The sequence below is a fragment of the Narcine bancroftii genome, chromosome 14 (assembly GCF_036971445.1).
Source record: "Narcine bancroftii isolate sNarBan1 chromosome 14, sNarBan1.hap1, whole genome shotgun sequence".
Classification (NCBI taxonomy): domain Eukaryota; kingdom Metazoa; phylum Chordata; class Chondrichthyes; order Torpediniformes; family Narcinidae; genus Narcine; species Narcine bancroftii.
Genome location: NC_091482.1, coordinates 62987093 through 63011971, shown reverse-complemented (window position 1 = coordinate 63011971; position 24879 = coordinate 62987093). Strand labels below are relative to the sequence as shown.

Here is a 24879-nt window from a genome sequence, read left to right as displayed (position 1 = left end):
GTTTTGGTAACACTAAGTGAAAGGTGGTTGTTGATACACCTTTCAGCCAAATTTTCAATCTCCCTCCTGTATGCTGACTCATTGCCCCCTTTTACAACCCACTACAATTGTATTGTCAGAGAATTTGTAGATGGTGTCATTGATATTATAGTACAACGCCATCCATAATCACCTTATTCTAAAGTTCCACCCATGTAACCTCACTGGATGATTCAACGAATTGCCCAGTGTAACAACTTTGGAATCATGTGCCGCTAAATGTGACAGTTTGATCCCAGAGTGGCACCACACATTGGTGCTGGCTGAGAACAGGACACAGGGGAGCCTCCCCTTTGCCACATGTGGTGGGCTTCAGTTTAAGGAGACACAAGGTTGTCGTTCAAGTTCCCCTTGCTGGTTTCTGACTGGTGAATCAGCAATTCAGGTGATAGTCCAACAAAAAGAAATGCTGCTTATTAAGATAAAACACTGCATTGACCCCAGTCTCTCTAGTACTAAATTATTATTTGTCTATCCCTCACCATTCCTGCCACTGATCCCCAGAACCTTCAGTCATGAATTAACATTATACTGTGGTAATTACTTGATTCTGCCAGCAGAGTGTGCTGGTGTTACACCACTTCATGTCCAACCTTGTCATGTCTCATGAAAACAAAAGAACCTCTCTCAAGACTAAACGTCAACATTTATTGAAGGTTCAAATGGTACTCAGGATTTCCCAAAGCATTTCACAGCTAAGTAATGTTGTTATTGTTGGCAGGTAGGTACACAGCAGCCAGTCTGTGCATGGCCAGATCCCGCAAAATAAAACAATAAAATACATTTCTTCAACAGCATCTCTCAAACCCATGACATCTACCTTGAAGAGCTCAGGCCTGAAACATTGGTTATATATCTTTGTCTCCTATGGACACTGTGGGATCTGCTAAGTTTCTCCAGCACTTTTGTGTATTTACTATGATCGGTGCCTGCAGACTTTGTGGTTTCACCTCTAACTCCTAGAAGTTGAGAGGCACTGGGAAAAGAGAATATGGTCATCAGACAACCTCCAACAAGAGTCACACGAAACTAATTTGGAAACGTACTACTTTTTCTCATTTATCTAATTACTGGAAATCCTCACCAAGAAATGGTGAGGGAGAGCCTTCCACGTCACCTGCTATGGATCAGGGTGATGGTTAATAGTCACTGGCATTGTGAGCAATTGGTTAACGTTTTAATCATATTGTTATCAGTAGTTCAGATCGAGAAGGGGACCTTCTAAATTTAAACATAGGGCGGCATAATACAGCAGTTAGCATAACGCCTTTACAGCGCCAGAAATCGAAAGCAGACTGGAGTTCAAATCTCACATTGTCGGTTTGACCGTTCTTTCCATATCTGCGTGGGTTTTCTCCAGGGCTTCAGTTTCCTCCCACCGATCAAAAACATACCAGGGTGTAGGTTAATGGGGTGTAAATTGGGCAGCACGAACTCATGGGCCGAAAGGGTCCGTTACTGTGGTGTATGTCTAAATTTAATAGCACGGAAACAGGTCCTTCCAGCCCACGAGCACATGCAGCTAAAATACCCCGTTTAATCTACAACCCCCATATGTTTTGAAGGGCCTCCCCTACTCCTAAAGCTGATGCCATCTTGAAATCCTTTAGAGAACTCAAAGCCCCACATTACATTCACGAAAAAAATCCAAATCTTTAATTTTGTGGTAGACATAGGAACAGGAGTAGGTTAACCAACCCATCAAGCCTTCCCCCTTATTAAGAAGGATCCCAACTGATTTGGTCATGGACTCAGCTCCATTTACTCACCTGTTATGCATAACTCTCAATTTCTCAACTATTCAAAAATATATCCACTGCATCTTATCTCTAATATATTCTACAGATTCACTACTCTCCGAGAGAAGCTGTTCCTCATCTTAGTCGCCATTGATTCTTCAGGCTATGTTCCCTAGTTCCCATCTCACCTGCCAGTGGAAAATAACCTTCTTGATTCTCGTATTTCACCATATTCCCCCTTCACCCTTCTAAATTCCAATAAGCATTGCCCTCAATCTCTCCTCATTCACTAATCCCTTCATTTCCAGAATCAACTTAGTGTAACTCCTCCAAACCTGTAATCCATCAAGACCAGAACTGCGTGCAGTACTCTAGGTTCAGCCACACCAATACTCTAAACAGATGCAGCAGAACTTCCCTGCTCTTTCATTCAACCCCTCTAGAAATGAAGGGCAACATCCCATTGGCCTTATTACCTGCAAGCCTTTGCTATTCAAGCTCATGCACTCCCAGCAATCTTCCACCATTTAAATAATTGATTTGCTCTTTTTCCTTCCAAAGTAGAAGACCTCTTATTTTCCAGCATTGCACTCAATTTGCCAGATCCTTGGCCACTAGTGGGGCGTCAGCTTGCATTCAGTATCAGTTCTGGGCTTGAGCCGGTCATCTCCAGTGACAGAAGCACAATCGCATCCAACACCCAGATGGACGATGGCCAATGGGTAATGATGTTTAATGTGTGTGGTCCAGAGGGGTTGGGTGGGTAGGTGTTGCGAGTTGAAATTTAATCCTTCTATCCTCACTTCGTACATCTCCCTACTTGCTGTCCCATTTGACAAACAGTTGGAGACAAGTTAAATAAATCATCTCCTGGGCCAGAATTACAATCACAATTGAACGGCGGGGCAGACTCAGTGGACTGAGTAGCCTATTTCGGCTCTGACATCTTATGATCTTAATACCCCAAATGAAGTCTGGAACCACAAGGGTCCAATTCTAATCTCTGCCCTCCAATTCTAGTGCAAACCACAACAGCAGAACCAGTTACCTAAAACCTCAGCAGATCAGTGCCAAAGGAGGAGTGCTTCTCTTGAGTTAGTGGAGTTCAGAGAGTAATGACAGTATATCCAAACATTTTTACAACCAATGGCCACATTAAGCAAACCTGGGAGTTCATCTGCTTAGTTTGGTTGAGTTCTGTACAATCTTACTGTATGAAAAGAACCTAAAATTACATTAATAATTGAATGAGGGATTATGCAAGAGAAGCAGCTAATTCATTTTTAATTCCAGTTCACTGATAGAGAGGAGCAGGTGCAGGGACATTTAATGAGATGAAATGAGAATTAATTATCATATACACAAGTACAATGTACAGAGGCAATGAAATTCTTACTTGCTGCAGTCACGAAGGTTCACAAGATACAGTAACAATAGGATAAATTACCACAATGTGCCAAGACAGAAAAGAGATAATTAAATAAATAGCTAATAAATAAATACAGTTGCCGTTAGTGCAAGAAATAGTGACATTTAATGAGTGTGGCAGATCTTTTGGTGGTCCCAGAGTAGTAGATGGTCAGGGTATCATGGGGAGGTTCAAGACTGACAGTTGAAAAAAAAAATTGGACCAGGCTGAAGGTAGCAGCAAGAAGGGATTGTGTCCAGGGTGATGGGGGGGGGTGTCCCCTTTATGATGTTGGCTGCCTTGTGAGTCAGTGCCTCATTTAATGCACCCAAAGGCAGAGAGCCTTGCAGCCATCTCTAGTTTTTGTTCTTCCAATCCTTTAAAGCACCTCCCCCCACCAGCAACTTCTCAGGCCACTGGTGAGGAAGAGATTTACAGACCTCACCAGAGGAAAGATTAGTGTTGATCACTAGCTGGCATCTAAAGCAAAGCACAGATTCCAAGCGTATAGCTATCCACATTACTCCAATAAATTGGAGACAGGAAGCACAAACTGGACTGAAATAAATGCAAAAACCCACCATATCCTAGAAATCTGAACTAAAAACAGAAAATGCTGGAAGCCCTCAACTGGTTAGGCAGCATCTGTGGGAAGAGAAACAGTCAGATTCCTGATCTGCAGGGTCTGAAAGTTTACAATTCAGGAAACATGGACAATTGAGTAAAATACGACTGGCTACAGATACTGTGATTATAGAAAACAAGTCGAAATGCTGGAGGAACTCAGCTGGTCTTTTCAGCATCTATAGGAGACAAAGATGTATTGCTGACATTTTGGGCCTGAGCTCTTCAAGGAAATAAAGATCAAAAGAAAGAAGCAGGATACATCAGAAAGTCTCAAAATTCAAACAATGGGGAAGGAATCCAGACCAACAAAAGGTGTTAATTGGATATACAGGACTAGGTAGAATTTATCATGTCTGTATGAAAAGAGACAGAGTATAGAGATGACAGGGGAAGAAGGGGGTGAGGTTTAACAAAAGCCAGAAAAGTCTACATTAATACCATCCGGTTGGATGGTGTCCAGTTGGAAGAAGTATTGTACCTCCAATTTACCAGTGGTCTCAGTCTGGCAGCATACAATAGCATGGACAGATGTGTCAGCAAAGGAATGGGATTGGAGAATTTAAATGAGTGGCCACTGGGGGATCCACACTCCTGCAACAGACAGAGCCGAAGTGCTCTCCCAGTCTGCATCCAATCTCTCGGATGTAGAGACGACCATATTGAGAGCACCGGATTCAGTAGCTGACCCCTGCAGATTCACAAGTGAAATGTTGCACCACAACTCTCCCCCCCCGCTCCCCACTCTACTGCAGATCCCTTCTCCTGCTTTAAAATGTTTTCCTCCTCCTGGACACCTTGTTCCAATCTTCTACCTGTAGATGAAAGTTACGCTGATGCGGTCTGCCACAATGACCTATAACTTGCCAAAGCTAGACGACAACTCTCAAGACACCTCCCCTTATTTACCCCTCCAACAAGACCGCACCAAAAAACCACTGTATCATGCACCATCTCTGAACTCATCACTTCCACTCCCCTCCCTGGCCACGGCCTCCAACCTTATCATTTCCCAACCCCATACCACCTGTTTCTACCTACTACCCAAATATCCTGACAGACTCATGATGTCCACGTGCTCCTGCCCCACCAAATTGGTTTCTGCTTAGTTTTGTCCCCTCGGTCCAGACCCTCCCCACCTACATCCAGAACACTTCACATGCCCTCCATTTCAACAACTAACAGTTCTCTGTACTCAATCACCTCATATTTACCATGAGTATCCAATCCCTATACACCTCCATTCCCCATACTGAAGGCCTCAAAGCTCTTAGTTTCTTTCTGGACAATAGAAAAGACCAGTCCCCCTCCACCACCCTCCTCTGGCTGGTAGAACTTGTCCTCACCCTCAATTATTTCCTTTTTTAATTCATCCCACTTTCTCCAGGTTAAAGGGGTAGCCATGGGTACATGCATGGGCCCCACCTATGCCTGCCTTTTTGTTGGCCACATAGAGCAATCCATGCTACAAGCCTACACAAGCAAGGCTCCTCAACTCTTCCTCTGCTACATCGATGACTACTTTGGTGCTGCCTCATGTACCCATGATGAACTCGTTGTCTTCATCCACTTTACTGCCAACTTTCCACCCTGACCTCAAATTCACTTAGTCAATCTCTAGCAAAACTCTCCCTTTCCTCAATCTCTCTGTCTGCATCTCAGGAGGCAAGCTCTCAACAGACATCTTCCAAAAAGCCACCAACTCCCACAGCTTCCTTGACTACACCTCTTCCCACCCTATTCCTGAAAGGATTCCATTCCATTCTCTGAATTCCTCCGTCTCTGTCACATCTGCACCCAGGACAAGGAATTCCATGGCAGATCATCAAAGGTGTCCTCCTTCTTCAAACAACATCTACCATCATCAACTCAGCACTCACCTACATATCCCTCATCACCCGCACACTTGTTCAGGCTCCTGCAACAAGGACAGGATTCCTCTGCCCAGCCTCCACATACAACACATCCTCCTCCACCATTTCCGCCACCTACTACGTGATCCCACCATTTGACACCTATTCCCCTCCTACCCTCTCTGCCTTCTGCAAGGACAGCTCCCTCTCCATGGTTCACTCCTCCCTACCCACCAATCGTCCCCTTGGGATCTAACCCTGTTTGGGGCCCCAAACAGTCCTTCCAAGTGAAGCAACATTTCACTTGTGAATCTGCAGGTCCATCTACTGCACTGGGTGCTCCCACTATGGTCTCCACCGTAGCGGGGAGGCTGGGCACATACTGGGAGATCGCTTTGTTGAGCACCTCGGCTCTGACTACCACAATAGCATGGATCTCCCAGTGGGCACCCATTTCAATTCTCCATCTCATTCCCTTGCCGACATGTCGGTCCATGGTATCACTTATTGCCAGGCTGAGACCACCTTTGAATTGGAGGCACAACATCTCATCTTCTGACTGGGCACCCTCCAATCAGATGGCATTAATATCAACTTCTATCTTTCATTAAAACCCCACCCCTTCTTCCCTCCATTCCCTGTCTCCTTTCACTCAACCTAGTCCGTTATATCCAATAACATCTTTTGTTGGTCTGGATTCCTCCTCCAATGTTTGAACTCTGAGTCTTTCTGATATATCCTATTTCTGCCTTTTCTGATTTTTCCTCGAAGATGGGCTCAGACCTGCCCGAAAAGACAGCAATATATATTTGCCTCTTTTCGAAGGACTGAAAAGACCATCATTTTGGTGTGTTTTTACTGCATTGATACCAAGCCCATAGATGTTTTTTTTTAAAAACTCAACCGGTTAGCCAACAAGTAGTTTCTGGAATAGAAGTACTTTTTCTAACAAAATAGTGCAGAGAATGTGACTGCCAGTTCAATGCAGGATCTATTGTCCATCCACAATTCTCCCTTACAGGAGGAGGTGATGGTGAGTCAACGAGAGGCCAGCCCAGAGGCTGGCAGATCTGTGGTCCATTGGCAAACTAGCTCTTTTTTTTTTATATATACACTGCAAAAAAATGTATTTGTTTATAGAGACACAAGGTACAAAAGTTGGAGACAGAATGACAAAGAACAGCGCTCCATGCAATATTGGAAAGAATACCATTTCCAACCCAAAATGTCGACCATCACCATCTCCACAGATGCTGCTTGACCTGTTGAATGAGAAAAGTGAACAGAAGAAAGCCTTGCACTGTATCTCAGGACTTGATGAGTGAATAAATTGAACTGAGCAGAACAAGCACGACAGGACAAGGACCACGAGAGGATCCTACAACAAGCTGTACAAGGCAGCAGTCGCTTGAAGTAAATAGGAAAGAGCTGATGTTTCCATTGAACAGAATAAGCAGGTTTTGTGGGGTTAACAGCAAGAGCTGAACATGGAGCAAACTCTGGGTGAACTGGATGAGCAGGGAAAGTGGAGGATAGTCAGGGGATCTTCACACATGCAGGTGAGAGGAAGAAATTAATCATCCAGGCCATCTGGCTCACTGCTGTACTTCTGTCTACATCCAGATGGTCTATAGAAGGAGCAGAGTTGGCTGTAAATTTCCATGGTTTAAGCTTTCTATTGGATATCAAAATGGATATTTTTGTGTTTGCTGGCACGGAGACAAACCAGTGTGCTTTTATAAGAAAACATGTTATTTATGGGTTACACATTAACCAAGAGTGCACACAGCGGTCAGTGTGAGCCTGTGTGAGGTCCTTCCATTAAGCATCCGGTTGGGAGTATAAACCACAACAATGCAAACTTTCAGCTTGACCAGTGTCCGCATATTTACCAGGAAATAAGCAATGGATATTTGTGCTAATATACTTAAGGACTGTTGAAATTAGTGCTGTCAAATATTATTTGGCCTTGATATTGAGGCATTGGACCAAAATGTGTGTATATATACAGCAAGTTCTCCAAATTCTAGACAGGGTGTGATATGGGTGGACTCAACCCTCAACCCAACAATAGTCACCACCCTTTTAACAAGTTATACTGAACTTTTTCATTAAGGTCCTACCCTGAGGCAGGTTTCAGTGCCCAACATTAGTTTAGCTCCACTGAACAAGCTACATTTTGGGAGAATACATCAAAATTAATCTAAAATTTCACTCTCTACAAAATCAAGTTACTTGCTCTTCAGTTTAACTTTAAGGAAAGTCGGAGGGAAACAGGTCAGAGGGAGGACTGCCTCAGGTCAGTTTAGTCATTGGGTGTATTTAAGGGAGAGATTGATAGGTTCTTGATTAGCCAGGGCTTCAAACGTTATGCAGAGAAGGCCAGAGAGCAGGGCTGAGTGGGAAAATGAACTAGCTCATGATTAAATAGCAAGGAAAACTTTATGGGCTGTATAGCTATTTCTGCTCCTATATCTTATGGTCTTAACTTTGCCTGCAGAAAGGAGCCAGTCAAGGGTTTACAAAGGAGATCCTCAGAAGTCTGTGCACAAGTTAGTAGCCCCCAGGTTGGGCAGCCTAGTCTTCCAGGGCTGCGGGCTCCAGAAAGTGGCAGATTAGCATAGGGCACCATAGTAAGGGAAAAACACACCCCACTGAGAAGCCTTGGAGTGGACTCAACAGTGAGAAGCTTCAGCTCGATGCTCGGCAGCTGAAGGCATTGCAGTAGTCTGCAGTGACCAGCTTTTTGGGAACCAATGACAATCAGGGCTCCTGAAGGACCTCTGATACTTGGTAACCAGAAGCCAAGGAGAGTGACAGATGCCTGGAGTTCAGGTTCACCACTGGAATTGATAGAAGGCCATTGTGGAAGGATTTCTGATGAGCATGGGAGAATGGGCCCCTTTATTAGGATCAACACCATCTTAAAATGGCATCAGTTGCTTGGTGGGGTATGAAGCTGAAATAATTCTTAACATTACCTTTTTAGTTTTAACTAGGTTAGCACTCTGTTGATGTACAATTTCATGTTATGCTTTCCTTCATGAATATAACAATGATTTTTTAAATATATAAACAGTTTTATATTGTCCAAGTTGCCGTTAGCCAACTCACCCTTCCCTGGTTTTAAACTCTTGCACAAAGGCAGGGTCTCTATGATTCAGTGACAAAAGGGTATCAGTTTCAATGATCCAGTTAACTTTTGGGTACGACATTTGAAGAGAGCCTACTTCACTTAATTTGAAATTTCAACAGAACTGATAAATCTTTTCTAAATTTGGATCACTGGGCAAGGAAACTACTGGAGGAACACAAAGGCTACCAGTAAGGTGACGATGGGAAGCAAGCAGTCAAATGGGTTGCTTGCAGTAAGTAGCACTCTACAGGTTAGACAATCATGTTGTAGGTTGTACTCAGCAGTGCATTGTAATAAAGGGTTAAAAAAAGATGCAACTAGCATAAACAGCGAGATCTATAATTAGATATACAATGTTCATTCACATAACATTTGTTCCAGTCACATTACAAAGAGAACCATTTCATGTGGTTGAGGAATAAAGCAATGAATACCGTCAAGATTAAACCGACATCCAATATTATTCAGTAACAAAAATAGCATGTCCAGTCCAGCTGAGAAATACCACAGTACCTCAGTTCTATAAAGAATCTATTAGGAAGAACAGTTCTCCTAACTGCATTTTGAGATAACAGAGTATAGCAGAAACCCAATGCAAATCTACAAACTACATCAGTTTGCTGCAGAAAGATAGCACTTTGATTAGCAGTTAAATTATAATTCAGACTTGGCCCGCCAAGTAACTTACTAAAGAAAGTATTACGCCACTGATGGCTTCACTCTGGAATTACAGGAAGGCACTGAGAAGAGCTATAGGTTATACTACACCTTCAAATAATTCTGACATTATCCTTATGTTTTTAACTGGGTTAGGACGCTATTGATAGATAAGCAATTTCATATCATACCTTATTACATGAATGTATCAATGATTTTATTTAAGTCAGCTTTTTCAAGTCCAAATTGCTAGCACCAATCTCATCCTTCACTGCTTTTAAGCTCTTGCACCAAAGGCAGGGTTCCTATAATTCGGTGGTAAAAGAGTATTAGTTTTCAACAATCAAAGTTGGGTACAGAACTTCACGTAATTTTGATGGCAGCAATGGCCTTGGCACAATGATCAGCTTGGGCGCACAGACGAGGATTACAGGCCGAGATCTATAGCCCCTTCTCTCTCTCTCTCTTGTCACAAGAGACCCATGCACCAAAATTGCCAAGCGAGTTAACACCCACCACAGGCCAGGATTCAGTGTGGATGGCACCAGAGTTCAATAGGAAAACAAATTAACAAACCACTGGCCCTCCGAAATTTGCTGAGGCTCAATATCTCAACCAAGAAATTTGCCTCGAGGTTTTTTTGGTTTTTTTTCTTTAAATACACTTTCCTCAAAAACAGTCTAAACATTACACTTGTGGAAATAAATGCCATGCTTGAAAAGCAAATTCAAAAATTCCAGGAAGCTCATTTCTAAAAGAAAAAGTGGCAGTTGTGTGTCAAGATGCCAAAGATTGGTAGACACAGGACAAGATCATCACTGCTATTAGATCATAATGAGCTAAATGCATCTTAGGATCGATGCGTGGCTCACTTTGGATATCAAAGGGTACTGAATGTCTCGAAACTTTCCTGTGGATTCAAAACTCGCCAAACGGCAGGAGTCCTATGAAAGGATTCCATTCAAAAGGACATTTGCCCATGGGATGTTGGGTTTTATATCAATCTTTCACACTTCATGTTCTGTAAAGGTCACTGTACCATACAATAAGATAATGAACCTCTTGGACCACAGCATGTTAGGCATATCTTTGTAAGCTACAAATTTCCCAAGGGGCGAGGCACTGTTTAAGATTGGAAGGAAGCTGAATCAAGTGGCAAAGTCATCAAGATTAAAATGTAATATAGGTTTGTGGCATTTATTTTGTTTTGTTCCAATAAGCTGAATTGTTTAGCACTATTTTTAAGCAATAAATGTGAAATGAATTGGCTTCACTTCCCCCCTCCCCACAATATAATAGGGTTTTAATAATGTGAGCAACTTGAGCCTCCAGATAAATACAACAGCAGCTTAGTCTTGATGCAGCTGTTAACACAGCAAGGTGAATAGTTGGCACAGGCTTCTGCTAGCAGACAAACTCTTGCCGCATCCGAATGATTTGCAACAAGGCAGCTTGCACATCTTCATCCATGTGCCCCTAAACACAAGGAACAAAACAACAACTCAGACAGCTTCTACAACACACATTCACAAAGGTTAGAAATTAAAATAATGAACGCACTTGTAAGACAGCGGGTGCACAGAGTCAAACAGCACAGGAAATGACCATTTGGGCCATCACAGCCTCACAAACTCTGAAAGAACTGTATGAACAACTGCAACCCTCTTTCTGCACCCCGCCGCCCCTCCCCATCCCACCCAGAACCCTTCAATGCTAAAATCCCATTTAAACATTGCTATCGTATCTGATTCTACCACCTCCCCTGGCAAGACTCCATGTATCCACCTCTACCTCACAATCTCCTAAACATTCCCCCTCTCACTTTAAACGTACATCCTCTAGTATTTCATATTTCCACCCTCCAAATATCTACCCCATCTGTGCCTCTCAATTTTATATACTTCCATCAGGTTACCCCTCTGTTACGAACCAACCAACCCCCCAACCCCGTTAATCTTAATACAATAACAGCAGTGGTAGATTTGCCAGACAGTGGTAAATTCAAAACAATAATTTTTAATTAAACTATTAATCACATAGCGGTTCTCACGATTCTAAACTTACTAAACTCTAAGCTTAATCCCCACTATGTGCGAATGAAATTGTATAAATGGATCTGGGGTTTGCAGTACTGCTAGCACAAGGCTGAATGTATCCAATACTACTCCCTTAAAGCATACATTGTCCTGACATCCACAGTGATCCATTTTAATTCCAATATTGGCTTGTCTGCTATACTCTGCATTTCCAAACTAACATCTTCACAAAAAGGAACAGAAGTAGGCCATTCAGCCTATCCAATCTGCTCATTTTTTTCTTAGCATTATAGTGTTTGTTGAATGTGCTGTGATGTGTAACCAAGCCCACGACATAACCCAAGATAAATAATTCTATGTTAACTTCAAATATTATCAACACATCTGTTACACCCTCAGCCTCCAAAGCTCTTGAGAAAACAACCCATTTGATCAATCTCTCTGTATGATTAACACTCTCTGATCCAGGCATAATCTGAGTGAATTTCTTCTGCACGCTCTCCAAAACTTCTGCATCCTTCTTGAAATGCAGTGACAAGAACCATGGACAAAGTTTTATTCAGCTGTAACAACTTCCAGACTTTATACCCAATGCCCCAACTCAAAAGGCAAGTAGACTGTACACCTAACGACCTCTATAGTGCATTTCAGCGTCAAAGATTTGTATCCCAACATCAGTACTTCCAAGGGTCCTGCGATTTACTTCCCAAAAATGCAACACCTCACACTTGTCTGAATTAAACTCCACCTGCAGTTTCTCTGCCCACATTTCCAACTGGACTGCATCCTACACAAAATTGGAACTCATCCAGCTCTTAGAGTTACAGATGTTAACAATGGCTTTAACACAATATTCCCATCAGTGTTGAGCCACATACCTGCGCAGCATTCAGAAGATGTGTTCGATAAATTGCAATGACCTCACGGTGTTGCCTGTCAGCATCCTGTGGAAAATCAGAAAAGATTGATAAAAACAGAGCAGAATTTCAAACGTCCAATTTAATTAAGATACAAACTAAAAATGCTGGAGATTTTCAGGTCAGGCAGCACTTGTAGAGAGAGATGTTAACAATGACCCTTCATCATAATGAGAAATTTGAGAAAACAAGTACCAGACAGAATTGAGAATGTCTGTGATAAGAGTGGAGATCCAGGTTATTTGGGGAACCCAGGTTTCCACCATATCACAGACAACACCTTTGTTCTGTCAACCCCGACACCTCTTTCCAACTCAAAGCAAAAATAGTCTTCTCACTTTACTACCGGTAATTTTGATGAGGTCATTAACCTGAACCACTTCTCCTTCCAAAGATACTGCCCAACCTGTCAAGTATTCCTAGCATTGTAGGGTTCCAGTCTAGTACATCAAAAACAGGAAAATATCTCTTCACAGATTACCTGAGGATCTTCAGATCACATAGGACTACATTTGACATGGCATGATCTTAACTACGAGTGGAGACCACCATAAATGTGATGAAACACAAAAAAACCTTTCTCTCCAATGGATCCTGGTTGACCTGAACATTCCTAGTTTTGATTTCAGTTGTTCCTATCTGCAAACATTTGTTTGGTGATTACACTCTAGGTCAGGTTTGATTTGTTTGGAAAAATTTAATAAAGGCATATTGTAGCAGCCCGCTAACCGGGATATGACCCAGTACACAAGCTGGCCTATGAACACAATGACCGTGCAGACCCCGCAGGTGACCACCCACACAACAGGAGTGGAAATGTCGCCCAATTGGAGACCAGCCTCCTGAAGTCAGTAGCAAGGAGTGAATACAAGCTTCCAGTGCAATAAGTCTTCGTCTTCGACTCCACGCTACTCGGTTGCATACATGCTACAATATAAAAAAAATTTAAGAGATCTTGACAGGGTGTATACGAGATTCCACTTCCCTTAACAAGGATTAAGGGAAACATAACAAGAGGTGAAAGGAGTTGAGAAAAATTAGTCTCACTCAAGTGGTGATATTTAGAAGGCACTGTGTTTAATCAAAGCTATGATAACCTGCCGAGCTATGGATGAAGAACTGGATTTTCTACTTAAATTATTTCAGTATTTCACAGACCCACTGTCATTTTCAACAATCCTCAACCCTTCCCAAATCCCTGGCAAAGTTGGGGAGCATGGGTTAAAACTACCTACATAGAATGGCTGTATGGATTAATATAGCGATTAATGAAAGGCTTTTATAGTGCCAGCGACTCGGGTTCAAATTTGGCATTGTCTGGAAGGAATCTGTATGATCTCTGTGTGCTCCAGTTTCCCCTAATTTTCAAAACTTATGGGGGTTGTCAATGAATTGGAGTATTTGGGTGGCAAGGGCTTGTGGGCCAGAAGGGCCTGTTACCATGTTATTGCTTAACGTTTAAATTTGAGTAAATCATAGAATGGACTATTCTGTGCCCATCCCTCAATCCATCTGGGAAGGAGATAATGAGCCATCTCCTTCAACCACTACAGTCTACATGTACTGTTGCAGATTCACCTTGAAAGCTAACAGTTAATCATCAAGCTGGAAATGTTTACCAAGTAGGGTTGAATTAATGTACGTTCTAACACAAACCCATTACTCACCATTAACCTCCAACTTAGATTTAGACGGAACAAAAATTCTTTCCAATCTTAATTGAAATCGCAACAGCAAAGAATAGGCAGCTAAGCCCTGAGGCTCCCTGTGTGTTTATGAAGTGATACTTCAACTTACAGCCAGCTGTTGCTCCAGGTTTTTGATTTGGTTCTGGAGTACCTCCATTTGCTGGCTTGGTCTCTTGGGGTTATTGGCAGAATAAGAAAGCTGTGATAGACCATTCAACGCTTGCTTCAGCCTCTCCACATCATTTAACAGCTCTGTTATCTGTCCAGGAGAGTGGGAAAAAATACAACTTGGTCAAATCAGAGAGGGAACAATACAGTAAAATACAGTTTTACTCAGCACTTCCACAGAAGTCAGATTTACAGACTTTCCAGACGATTCAAATATCAACATCCCAACACAATTTTTAATTTGTCTTTCATTTTGTTACAGAATCTTATAATACATTTCCCAGGGAATTCAACAAGATTAAATGGAGCTCAAGAACTAGGGCCCTAGCAAATTAGAAGTACAGCAAACATTACATATTGAGCAATGTGCTGGGATTTCAGACTGCTCAGATCACAGAGAAAAGGCAATTGAGAACCACATGCACACCAATATTTCCAAAACAATGGACTGCAACTACAGAATAAACTTGCATTTCAGGACAGTTAAAGGCCATTACAGCCATGTAAACCTACCAAACCCATCCTTGTTCTCCAAGTGACCCTGATGTTGAGCAGAACACATCTACTCTTAGAAATGTTGCCAGTGAATGGCTTAACATCCCAGCATCTCAGGCAACCTCTGAGAATGAGACAGTCCCTTTAGGCCTGCACTGCAGCATTAACCCAAAATCAGATTTTGGCTCCAAGGTGACTGAGAAACAAAAATAAATTTCAAATTGCAAAGGTCTAATTCATCGCCCACACTTGCTTAAGAAATGAAAATATCCAGATTTGCTGGAGTTCTAGGTAAAAACACATTGAAATCCTACCCCACAAATAATCACTGGTTATTTCATTCAACAGCAAACTAACCTCTTCCACGACAGAGGTGGTGACCATGCGCCCCATAAAAAAGACTGTTCTCAGAGCAATCTCAATGCCGTTCTCTCCCCTACTTCACTTGACCAAGCAAATTTCAAATTTTCACTGCCTTCTGGTGGAAGAACATCTTGTTCAATTCATGAACAGTTTTATACTCATTTTTGACCCTTTCAGAAGTGGGAATAAGCAAATCTCTCCCATAAAGTAGCACCTATACTGCCAACACCCACTACCTTCAAGTTACCTTGTTATCCTTGGCCTCAATTTGTTTAGCAGATTCGTGAATGCTTTTCTGCAGATTGCAGATTATTGCCATGGATTCATCGTATTTATTTTTCAGCTCTTTTATTTCCTGTTCAAAGCTGAAGGTTCTCAATTGAAAGGTCTCTTTTTCATCTTTAGCTGATAGCTCTTTCTCTTTGGCACGCAACACCTCAGTGGACATTTGCTCGTGCTTGTCCTTCAACTTTGCCAGGTTGTCGTTTAACAAGTTTATCTGCGTTTCCAATGAGCTCTTCGTCCGCTCATGCTCTGTCAAGTCCAACATTTGCTTTGCCTTCAACTCTGCAATTGTTCTTGACATTGCTTCAATATCCACTTGCAGCTGAGAAATCTCCAAAACCTTTTCTTTCATTTCTTCCTCTCTCTTGTTCATCTCGTTCTTCAGCCGTACAATATCTTCTCCCATCTGCTCTTTCAATTTGTTATGCTGCTGAAGAGGTAGAGAATCCTTCCTCTGATCATCCAACTGGAGGAGGAGATGGGCTCCTTTTTCTTGCTCCTGCATCCATGAGGCCTTCACTTTATCCCTCTCCTCCTGGAGCTCAGTAACTCGGTTACTCAGTGACATTTTCATGGCTTCAAATGTCTCACCAGGAATGTATTCCAACTTTATTTTCTCATCCAACGTTTGGAGAGCCATCTGCAGCTTGGCATTCTCTGCCCGTGACCTTTCATTTTGCAATTCAACATCCAGAAACTTCCTCTTCACTTCTTCCACCTGCTCATCCTTTTCTCTCATACCATTGAAAAACTTCCTTTCCATTTCTTCAAACATAGCTTTGGAAATGTACCGCTTCTCCAAGTCTTCCTCCAACTGTGCAACCTTTCTCTTCAGCTCTTCTCTCCCCCCCTTATATTGCTCAGCTTCCTCTTGGACCATAGAACACAGCCGAGTCTTCTCTGATAATTGATTCCTCAGATCATTCACCGTGGCATTAAACTTGCTCTGGTTTTCTTTGTAATTTTCCATGGGAACAAACTGTGATCTGATGGATTCCTGCAGTGCTTGAAATTCACTTGCCTGGCTTTCTTTTTCCTTATTCAGTGCAGCAATTTTCTCCTGAACCTTCTCATACTCCAATCGAGAGTTGTCAATCTTCATTTGCAGCTCCTCCTCCTTTCTCTCCCAGGCAGCCTTCATTTCTTCATGCTGCTGAAGACTCAAGTAGTCTTTCTGCACCTCATTTCGAAGGTCAGTCAGCTGGCCTTTCAGTTCCTCATTTTCTTGCTCACTCCTTGTCAACTCGCCTTGTACTTCACTGCATTTCTGCCTCACTGCCAACAGCTCCATTGTGGATTTCTCTGAAGTAGCGTTCAGGTGAGTTTTCAGTTCTTCATGCTTTTCAAGCGGCACATATTGATTCTTCAACGAGTCTTTCACAGCAGCAATTTCCTTGAGCACTTCTTCAGTTTGTTGCTGTGCCTGGCCATATTTCTTATTGAGTTCTTCCAATTCCTTCTTTGACTTGCCAACAATGGAATTCAGGGCTGTTATCTCCTCTTTGTGTTTCTCTGCAGGAATATACAGAGTCTTCACTTGATTAAGGTTTTTGCTTATAGTATTCTTCTCAAGCTTTAGAGCTTCTGCTTCTTTCAAAGTTTCCTTGTGCTTTTGTGTTACCTCACAAAGTTGCTTGTTGAAATCTTGAATAGTTTGGTTCAACAAAGATTTCATTTCATCATGCATCTTCAAGGGTACATAAAGGGTTTTCAGCTTGTGTTTTAAATCTTCCAACTCCGCTTTCATCGAAACATTTTCCAGTTGAATAACCTGATTTTCCTTTTGCAGCTTTTGATGCTTCTGTGTAATATCAGTCAAGGTAATACTCTGATTCTCTAACGTTCTCTTTAGCAACTGATAATGCTCAACCTTGACACAGGCAGCTACTTGAGCTTGCTCCTGCACCAAGTCCTTCTGCAAATGAACCACCTCTGACTGAGATCGCTCGTATTCACTCCTTGCTACTGCCACCTGTTTCTCCTTCTCTTCCAAAGTGCTGATGAACGAACTCCTCATGTTCTCAAACTCCTCCATCAGCACACACTGAGACAGCTTCGCCTTCAAGCCCTTAACTTCACTTTCAACTTCACTGACCCTTCTCACTGCTTCCTGCTTTTTCTGCTCTGTTGCACTCAAAGTCTTCTGCAGCTCTTTTACCACTTTCTTGTACTCCTCCACTTCTGTTGCCTCAGCAGATTCTTCGATTGATAAAGATCGATTAATTTGGCGCTGCAGCCTTTCCACGTTAGCCACGTCTTCCTCGTGTTTCAATTTCATTTCCCTCAGCTGAGTTTTAAGTTCTTCCACTATCTTGTTGCTTCCCACTGGGCCTGGCTTTGAAAGGTGATCCTTCAGGGCATTAACATGGGCCTGCAGGATCTTCACTTTCCCTTCTGACTCAAACATTCGCTTCTGCACATCACTTAACGCATCCTCCAGCTGCTTGATCTGCTCCTCCGATTCCTGCTTCACATGGTCACGGTCCTCTCTCAAAACTTCACACTGCTTCTTCTTGCTCAGTAGCTCCTGCTGAAGACAACCCTTTTCTTTCTTTGCCACCTCTAATGTTCTTCTCGTCATCTCCAGATCCTTTTTCAATTCTTCACATGTACCAAGCACACTTTGATGGGTTAGCAATGTATCACTTGACCCAAAAAACAATTTGGGAGAACGCTGAAATAAACATTTGTAAATCCATTAGTAAGACAAAATATTGAATTAAATAGCTGAATAATAAACTCACATTGACCAGCTCACCAGCATGCTGAATACAAACTTCATCAGGATCTTGACAAGCCACTCGCAAATTTGACATTTCCCATGTCTGGAGAGTCCAAAACCACAAATCCCAGTCTTAACAAAAAAAAGCCTTTCATTTAGGATCGAGATAAGATTTTAAAAAATTCTTGATGCGGAGGTCAATTAATCTTTGGATTTCTCTATACAAGGATGTAGAGGATCTATCATTAAGAATATTCAACAGAGATGGAAAGAAATCAGGATGAATAAGTAAGGGGCAAGAGAAGCAAGGCATGTGTTGCAGATGTCAAAGATCAGTCTTGACATGATTAAACGATAGAACAGGCGCTATGGGGCAAATTGCCAACTTCTGCTTTTAGGACTGGCATGGATTTCTCTGTTACTAATGATGGGGGAACCAGAAGATAAACTGAAGCCTTGAAAGGAAGTTTTAGTCAATTGAATCCTCTCAACTAAACTGTCAAGTAATCCTGAGAAAAGCAAGCCAAATCAGTGTGGTCCACTCTCACCAGTCGATCCAAAACAAATAATATATGGCATCAATTCAATCATTTAACCTTGATTCATTGTAAACCACAGGGGGTTTGGAAGTGATCAATATGAGCTACTAGAGAGCAAGGTAGAAATTGTAGACAATACAGTATTCAAGTTACGGTTACATTTTTCAAAGTCCAATTGGACGCAAGTATGCTGTAGAACGTCAAACTGAAATGCCAACTTTGGACACAATTTAATTTTACTGCAATTATCAGGCAACCTCACCGCACACTGAATTCTGACCCCACAGTTACACCTGGGCAGGAGTCCCCAAAGTTGTCAATGTCAACTCCTTGAGGGGGGGTGGGGGAGGTCAACTGAACTTCTGCAGTAAAAAGCAGAGGCACATCAGTGGAAAGTAGCACGTGGCAGTGGCACCCAACTTCTTGCGAGAGCGGGCCTTGGTGGCCACCATGCTGCATTTGGCTAAGTTGAGAGCGAACAGGAAGACGGACAGAGCGTAGAGAAAAGATGTACGTGTTCATTGTAGCTTTGGTACTGCCCCCCCCCCCCCAGGTATCCATGCTTGGGGTCCATGAAGGATCAAGTATTCCGTGAAGGGGTTGATGATCTAAGAAGTTTGGGAACCCCTGCCTCTCGTGCTCACTTCTGCATTTCCAGTTAATCTGGGCTCAGCTGCTGAAACCTTCAGCACAGCAAGTTCCACATGTTAACAACGCACTCAGTACAACAAGGTACATCACACTGGATCTGATCAGTTCTCCACCATGTGGAGAAAGAACAAAACCCTTCACCCAGACCAGATCACCAGCACTCCTGCGACACTCCCTTGAAAGGCATACAATGTTGAAATCAGAAAAATTAAGAAATAAAAGCCAATATGATGGTGGTATTGAAGAGACTGATAGATGAAGTTGAATATGCAGGGAACTGAAGGCTATAGGTCATGCACAGGCAGAAGAGATTTAGTTTATTTTGCACATGTTTAGTGCAGACAGACTGAAGGGCTTGTTCCCATGATGTTCTAAGATACTAAAAGTATTCCACACATCATTCAAATCATCACGGAAACTTGCTGCATATTATGTCTCCGTCAATTAAGGAACAAACCACTTTCCCTCTCTCGCTCAGTAGTTCAGTAGATTACAGGACCCCAAGTGTACCTTTTAAATGAGATTGGTTCTTCAGTTTCCATCCTTCTTTCAGAAGGTGGAATCTGGACACCTGCAGACGCCGGGTGAAAATAATCTGTCAGCTCTCCTCTCAGCCATTGACCAATGGCATAAATGCAGATTATACAGCTACCTCAAAACTCTAGTCACAAGGATCAATGCTGACCTCTACGTCGAGATGTCTATGTTGAATTTGCCTTGTCTCCCTGTAACCACGCATCTCTGGGTGCATCAGTTTCCTCTTGTATGCTTAAAGCATGTTGGCTGATAGGTTAAATGGTGATTGTAAACTGCTCCTGGTATGTAGGTGGGTTCCTTGAGAATTGGGGTAATAAAAGGCAGAAGAAATGGCGGAATTGCAAGGGAAAAGATGGGATTAGTATAATTGTCTTTCGTGGCAATAATGGACTAATGGGCTGAAGGTTTCAATTTCCTGCCATATGACTTAACTCTCAGCTCTAAAAAACAAGTCTTGTCTTTTTCCTTATTTACACACACTAGTCAAGCAAGATGAAGGAAAGCACTTACTTGCAATTCCATGCCCAGGAGGTTTTGCTCCTTCAGAGCTGCGGCTTCTTTCCCTTATTTTAAAAGGAAACAGAAAACAAATATTTACTCAAAGATGCTCAAAATGTTAATTATATTTGCTAAATTTGCTACCTTTTGATAAATAGTGTTTGCAATTTTTTTTTCCTCCGCAAACACTACAACAGGAATTAAAGAGTTATGTAAAACAGCAAACAAGCAAGAGAATTTAGTTTGGAGCTGGACACTTGGTTGCTGAAGCATTTGATTGAATTTAGGCCAGATAACTTAATTATTGCCATCCATAAATCTTGTGCAAATCAGGTTTAGGGAATCTTAATCCAGTTTGAGGTGTATGAAAAAGTAATCTGCGCAGAGCTAGGGGAAAAAAAACAAGCTGGATTGTACTCAAAAAGGACCAGATCAAGCACAAAGGGTCAAAAAGCACATACTGTGTGTGGTACCCAATTCAGCCCAAACACTAATTTCACATGGAAGAATCATGGGGAGATGGACAGCATGAATCAGAGCATGCATTGGATATGAGCATTTGGGTGCAGTAGGGACAGAGCAAGGTTCTCTCATCAAGAAATGCTCAACATGCCTGAAAATGGGAAAGCATTTTCTACCATAGTACATCTTATTCCTTACTGTACATGAAAGATTACATGCAATCACTACCAATTGAAACACTTCACATGCTTGTGAAAAGATTTTTACCATAGAAACCTTGAAATATTAGGACACACTTTCTGACTGAGGTCAAGTCGAAAAGAACTGACAGCTGTATCAAGAGTACAGCTGTCATTACAGACCATTTTGTATTTCACATATCCGACCCTATTGGGACACTACAGGGTCATATACAACATGTCAGTTAATGCAAACAAATCTACTAAAAACACTGTCCAGTTAGCCCAAAATGAATCAGGAAACTGAGTCCACTGAAAATAAAGGCAATAATCTAATCAAAGCCAAGATTATTTGCTCTCTGCAGTAAGGTTAAAAAAAAAACTCAACATGTAGAAAATCTCTGAAATTCTCAGTCCAAAAAAAGATTTTTGAAAAAGAGGAATTAAGTGTTACGGAGATCAAGGAGGTAGGTGGAGTTGAGTCCATCATCAGATCAGCTGTGATCTTATTGGATGGCAGAGCAGGATCGACAAGCCAGATGGGCAACTCCTGCTCCCATTTCTTATGTTCTTGTACAAGCTCTGCACTTGTTACTGAATTAACCAATCACAACCAAGGAAACGCTATTTTCCTTGCATTGCAACTTTCAAGAGTAACGAGAGATTGCAGAAATATTAATTATTGATTTCTTTGCAGCACTGTGTTCTAAGATCATTTGAATTTCTCACATACAAGTTTACATATAGAAGGATGCAGTCCTTAAACCTCCTTGAAATAGACTTATCTCTGCACCTTTGTCTTCAAGACAGTTGCCACAATGTAGAGCATTAATTTGCTAACTATTCCAAATGCAAATTCAATAGAATGCAAAGTCAGAACAAAGCCATAACTCAAAATAAATCTTACCCTTTGTCACCTGCATGCCAGCTGCCATCTGCTCATACAGTTGTCCAGTCTGCAAAGAGAAATTAAAACCCACTAAATTCAAGAGGTTCCACCAATGTTTCAACCACAACTGGCATTTAAATAGCAAATTAACAATAAAGCAAGAATTTTTTTTTAATATATAAACAGCATTTTAATCCAATGAAAGTTAAACATGAATCAGAGGTGGTACTCCGACACAAAGGAATAGGTTTTAAGAAGCATCTTGAAAGAGATGGAAAGATTTGGGAAAGGAATTCCACACAAAGTTGACAGCATGGTTGTAAATCACAGTGGGACAGTAGTTGGTGCAGAGCTCATGCCTGGAGACACGTTCTGAGCACCTCAATCTCCAGGAATCAAGACTGCCCAAGTCCAAACCTGAAAGGATGAGAGAGTTCCCTTCTGTTTCTTGAAGATCTGCACACCCTCTCCTTGATTAAATGGTTAAACCACATCAGTGGAGAAATATTCAGAGTACTATTCTTTGACATGACCATAACAACAAATAGAGTACCCAAAGAATGGAAAAATATTTTCATCCAGTGCTTCAAAATAATCTCAAATTTTAAACCAACTCAATCCAGCAAAATATATAAATTCTTGAAGAGTTAAAGAGTAGCAAGAAAGATCGAGCACTGCACACATTGCAGTCCCTCAGTATCTGTCAACATCCACAAGAGAGATTAAAGACATGATTCTGAACATTACCAACTCCAGTACGAAATTTGCAGCCATCAACACAACAGGCAAATTAACTCTTTCTTTGGACAATTGCAGTGTAGGAGAATTGATAGGCTTGATAACTACTGGAAAGCCAAACAATAACATTATGGATAATTAACACCCCCACCCCACCCCCCCCCCCCAAATTTACAGATAAAGCGTCTGACCAGGGCAACTCTTATTAAGCAGGGATAAGGAGACTCTTTAGAAGAGTAGTCCTGAAGGGAAAGGTGCATAAACCTGCTCCCCAGGTATAAATATTTTAAGCACGGTTGGATGTCTTAACATGAATTTGTAACCTTTTCCACAAAATCGTTTTCACTGTATTAAACTCCTTCCTCTTCTTTAAGAGTTCAAAACTAATGTCTGGGTAAAAAAAAATTTTTTACCCTTGTATTCCCGTGGCTTATCATTTTCTCTAACTTTATTCCTTGCCCACTCCAGTACATTTTCTTTTGTCGTACATCTCAAAAATTTTACTAAGATGGATCTTGGTTTTTGATGTGTCTGTGGTTTCGGAGCTAACGCTCTGTGTGCCCTTTCTATTTCCATTTCTTCCTGCATTTCTGTCATTCCCAGGATCTTCGGGATCCATCCTTTTATAAATTCCTTCATGTCTGTGCCTTCTTCACCCTCCTTCAGGCCCACTATTTTAATGTTGTTTCGCCTACTATAATTTTCCAACATATCAATTTTCTGAGCTAACAACTCTTGTGTCTCTAATTTTTTTTGTCACTTTATTCCAATTTTTCTCGTCATTTACTTCCATTTCTACAGCCATTTCACGCTCTTCCACATTCTCTACTCTTTTCCCTATTTCTGTCATGACCAGCTCTAAACTTTGCATTTTATCTTCTGCTCTTTTCATTTTTCTTTTAATTGCATTAAATTCTAATGACAACCATTCTTTTAATGATCTCATTTGTTCTTCAAAAAAAGCTTTATCTATATTCTGTCCAACAGTTTTACCTTCTATTTATCTGTGAAGATCTTGATGATCTTCTTCCTCTTCTGTGTCTGTACCCGTGTTTGTGCTTCTTCTCTTCTTTGTGACTGTGTCTTTTCTGTTTTTCCTGATAAGCTACTTGTATCTCTTTGTCGGGCCTCCTCTTGCTGGCCCTCTTGCTATTGGTCCTCCACCTCCTGGGCTGCTCGTCTGTCGAGCCTCCTGTCGTTGATTCTCTTGTTGGTCACCCCTCCGTTTCTCTCTCATCTGTTTCCTCGCTGCCTCTACTACCGCCTTTCTCGTCTTCCAGCTGAGCGCCCTGGTGTCAGGCGTCCCTTAGCTGTTTGTGCTGTGGTTGCCCGCTCCTCTGCTGAGCACACCCCCCCCGTCGGTGTCCTTTGAATGCGCAGTTGCACACTTTTGCTTGGCTCCGAGAGCCATTTTTAAAGTCCACCGATCGGGAGGTCGTGACTCCGCAGGCCAGGTACTAACCTCAGGGATCGGGTACTCCTTGCCACCACAGCTCCCTGTTCCTTCGTGCAGGTAAGGCCTTCTTCGGCGACTTTTCTACTTTTTTCGGTTGTTTTTACTTTCTCCTTCTTGGGTGCCATCTTCTTTCTCTTCTCTGTAACTTTATCTTCTATTTCTTCTATTTTATTTTTGTTGTGCTTTGTCTTTTCCTAACTTTTTTCCTATTTTTCTGGAGGGCTGGTTTTCCCGACCGGCCACTACTCCATCACATGACTCCTCGACTGAACAGCCTTGATGTTCAAGGCGGGGCTGTGTGGCTTACTCCTTTTTTCTGATGTTCTTGTCTTCTGTCCAGACCAGCATCAGCAAAGACAATAGAGTCCACTCCCATAGCACTGACAATTCTCTGCTTTCAATACACTCATCAGATGTCCTTCTGAATTGTACAGTTAGAACTGCCTCCAACTTGTATTTGCATTCCAGACCTCAGTCATTTAAAGCATTTGTTTTCTCTCTCCCTTTCAAATTTAAAAAGATGTGGATTGTGTTGAAGAATAAGCCAAGGGATAGTTTCTCAATGAAATGGATAGTATAACAGAGGGCATCAAGGATAGAAAAAAGTATGGTAGATATAGAAATGTTTCTACTTTTCAGAAGAGACCAGAACCAAGTGACAAGTGTCACAACACAAATCAAGAATTTTATGGGAACCTACTTTACAGAGGAGCAAGAAGGTGGAATTTTCTGAAATAAATTAAGAGCAACCTGGATAAACAGCCGAGGAAAAAATGTGAATCAGAGAAGGGCTGAAGGGT

General features: G+C 41.9%; 1 protein-coding gene across 10 annotated transcripts in view; it reads right to left on the bottom strand.

Moving 5' to 3' along the window:
- Nucleotides 1–9117: 9117 nt before the first annotated feature.
- Nucleotides 9118–24879, bottom strand: part of LOC138749166 (uveal autoantigen with coiled-coil domains and ankyrin repeats-like) — a 109310-nt gene continuing 93548 nt past the window's right edge. For all 10 annotated transcript variants that reach the window (XM_069910180.1, XM_069910178.1, XM_069910171.1 and 7 more), the window contains 6 exons: nt 21904–21952; nt 20368–20420; nt 15371–18082; nt 14207–14356; nt 12371–12436; nt 9118–10932 (listed from right to left, as the gene is read on the bottom strand). In XM_069910180.1, coding sequence (XP_069766281.1) covers nt 10861–10932; nt 12371–12436; nt 14207–14356; nt 15371–18082; nt 20368–20420; nt 21904–21952 — 3102 coding nt within the window. In that variant the 3' untranslated portion in view covers nt 9118–10860. The remainder of the gene's footprint in view (nt 10933–12370; nt 12437–14206; nt 14357–15370; nt 18083–20367; nt 20421–21903; nt 21953–24879) is intronic.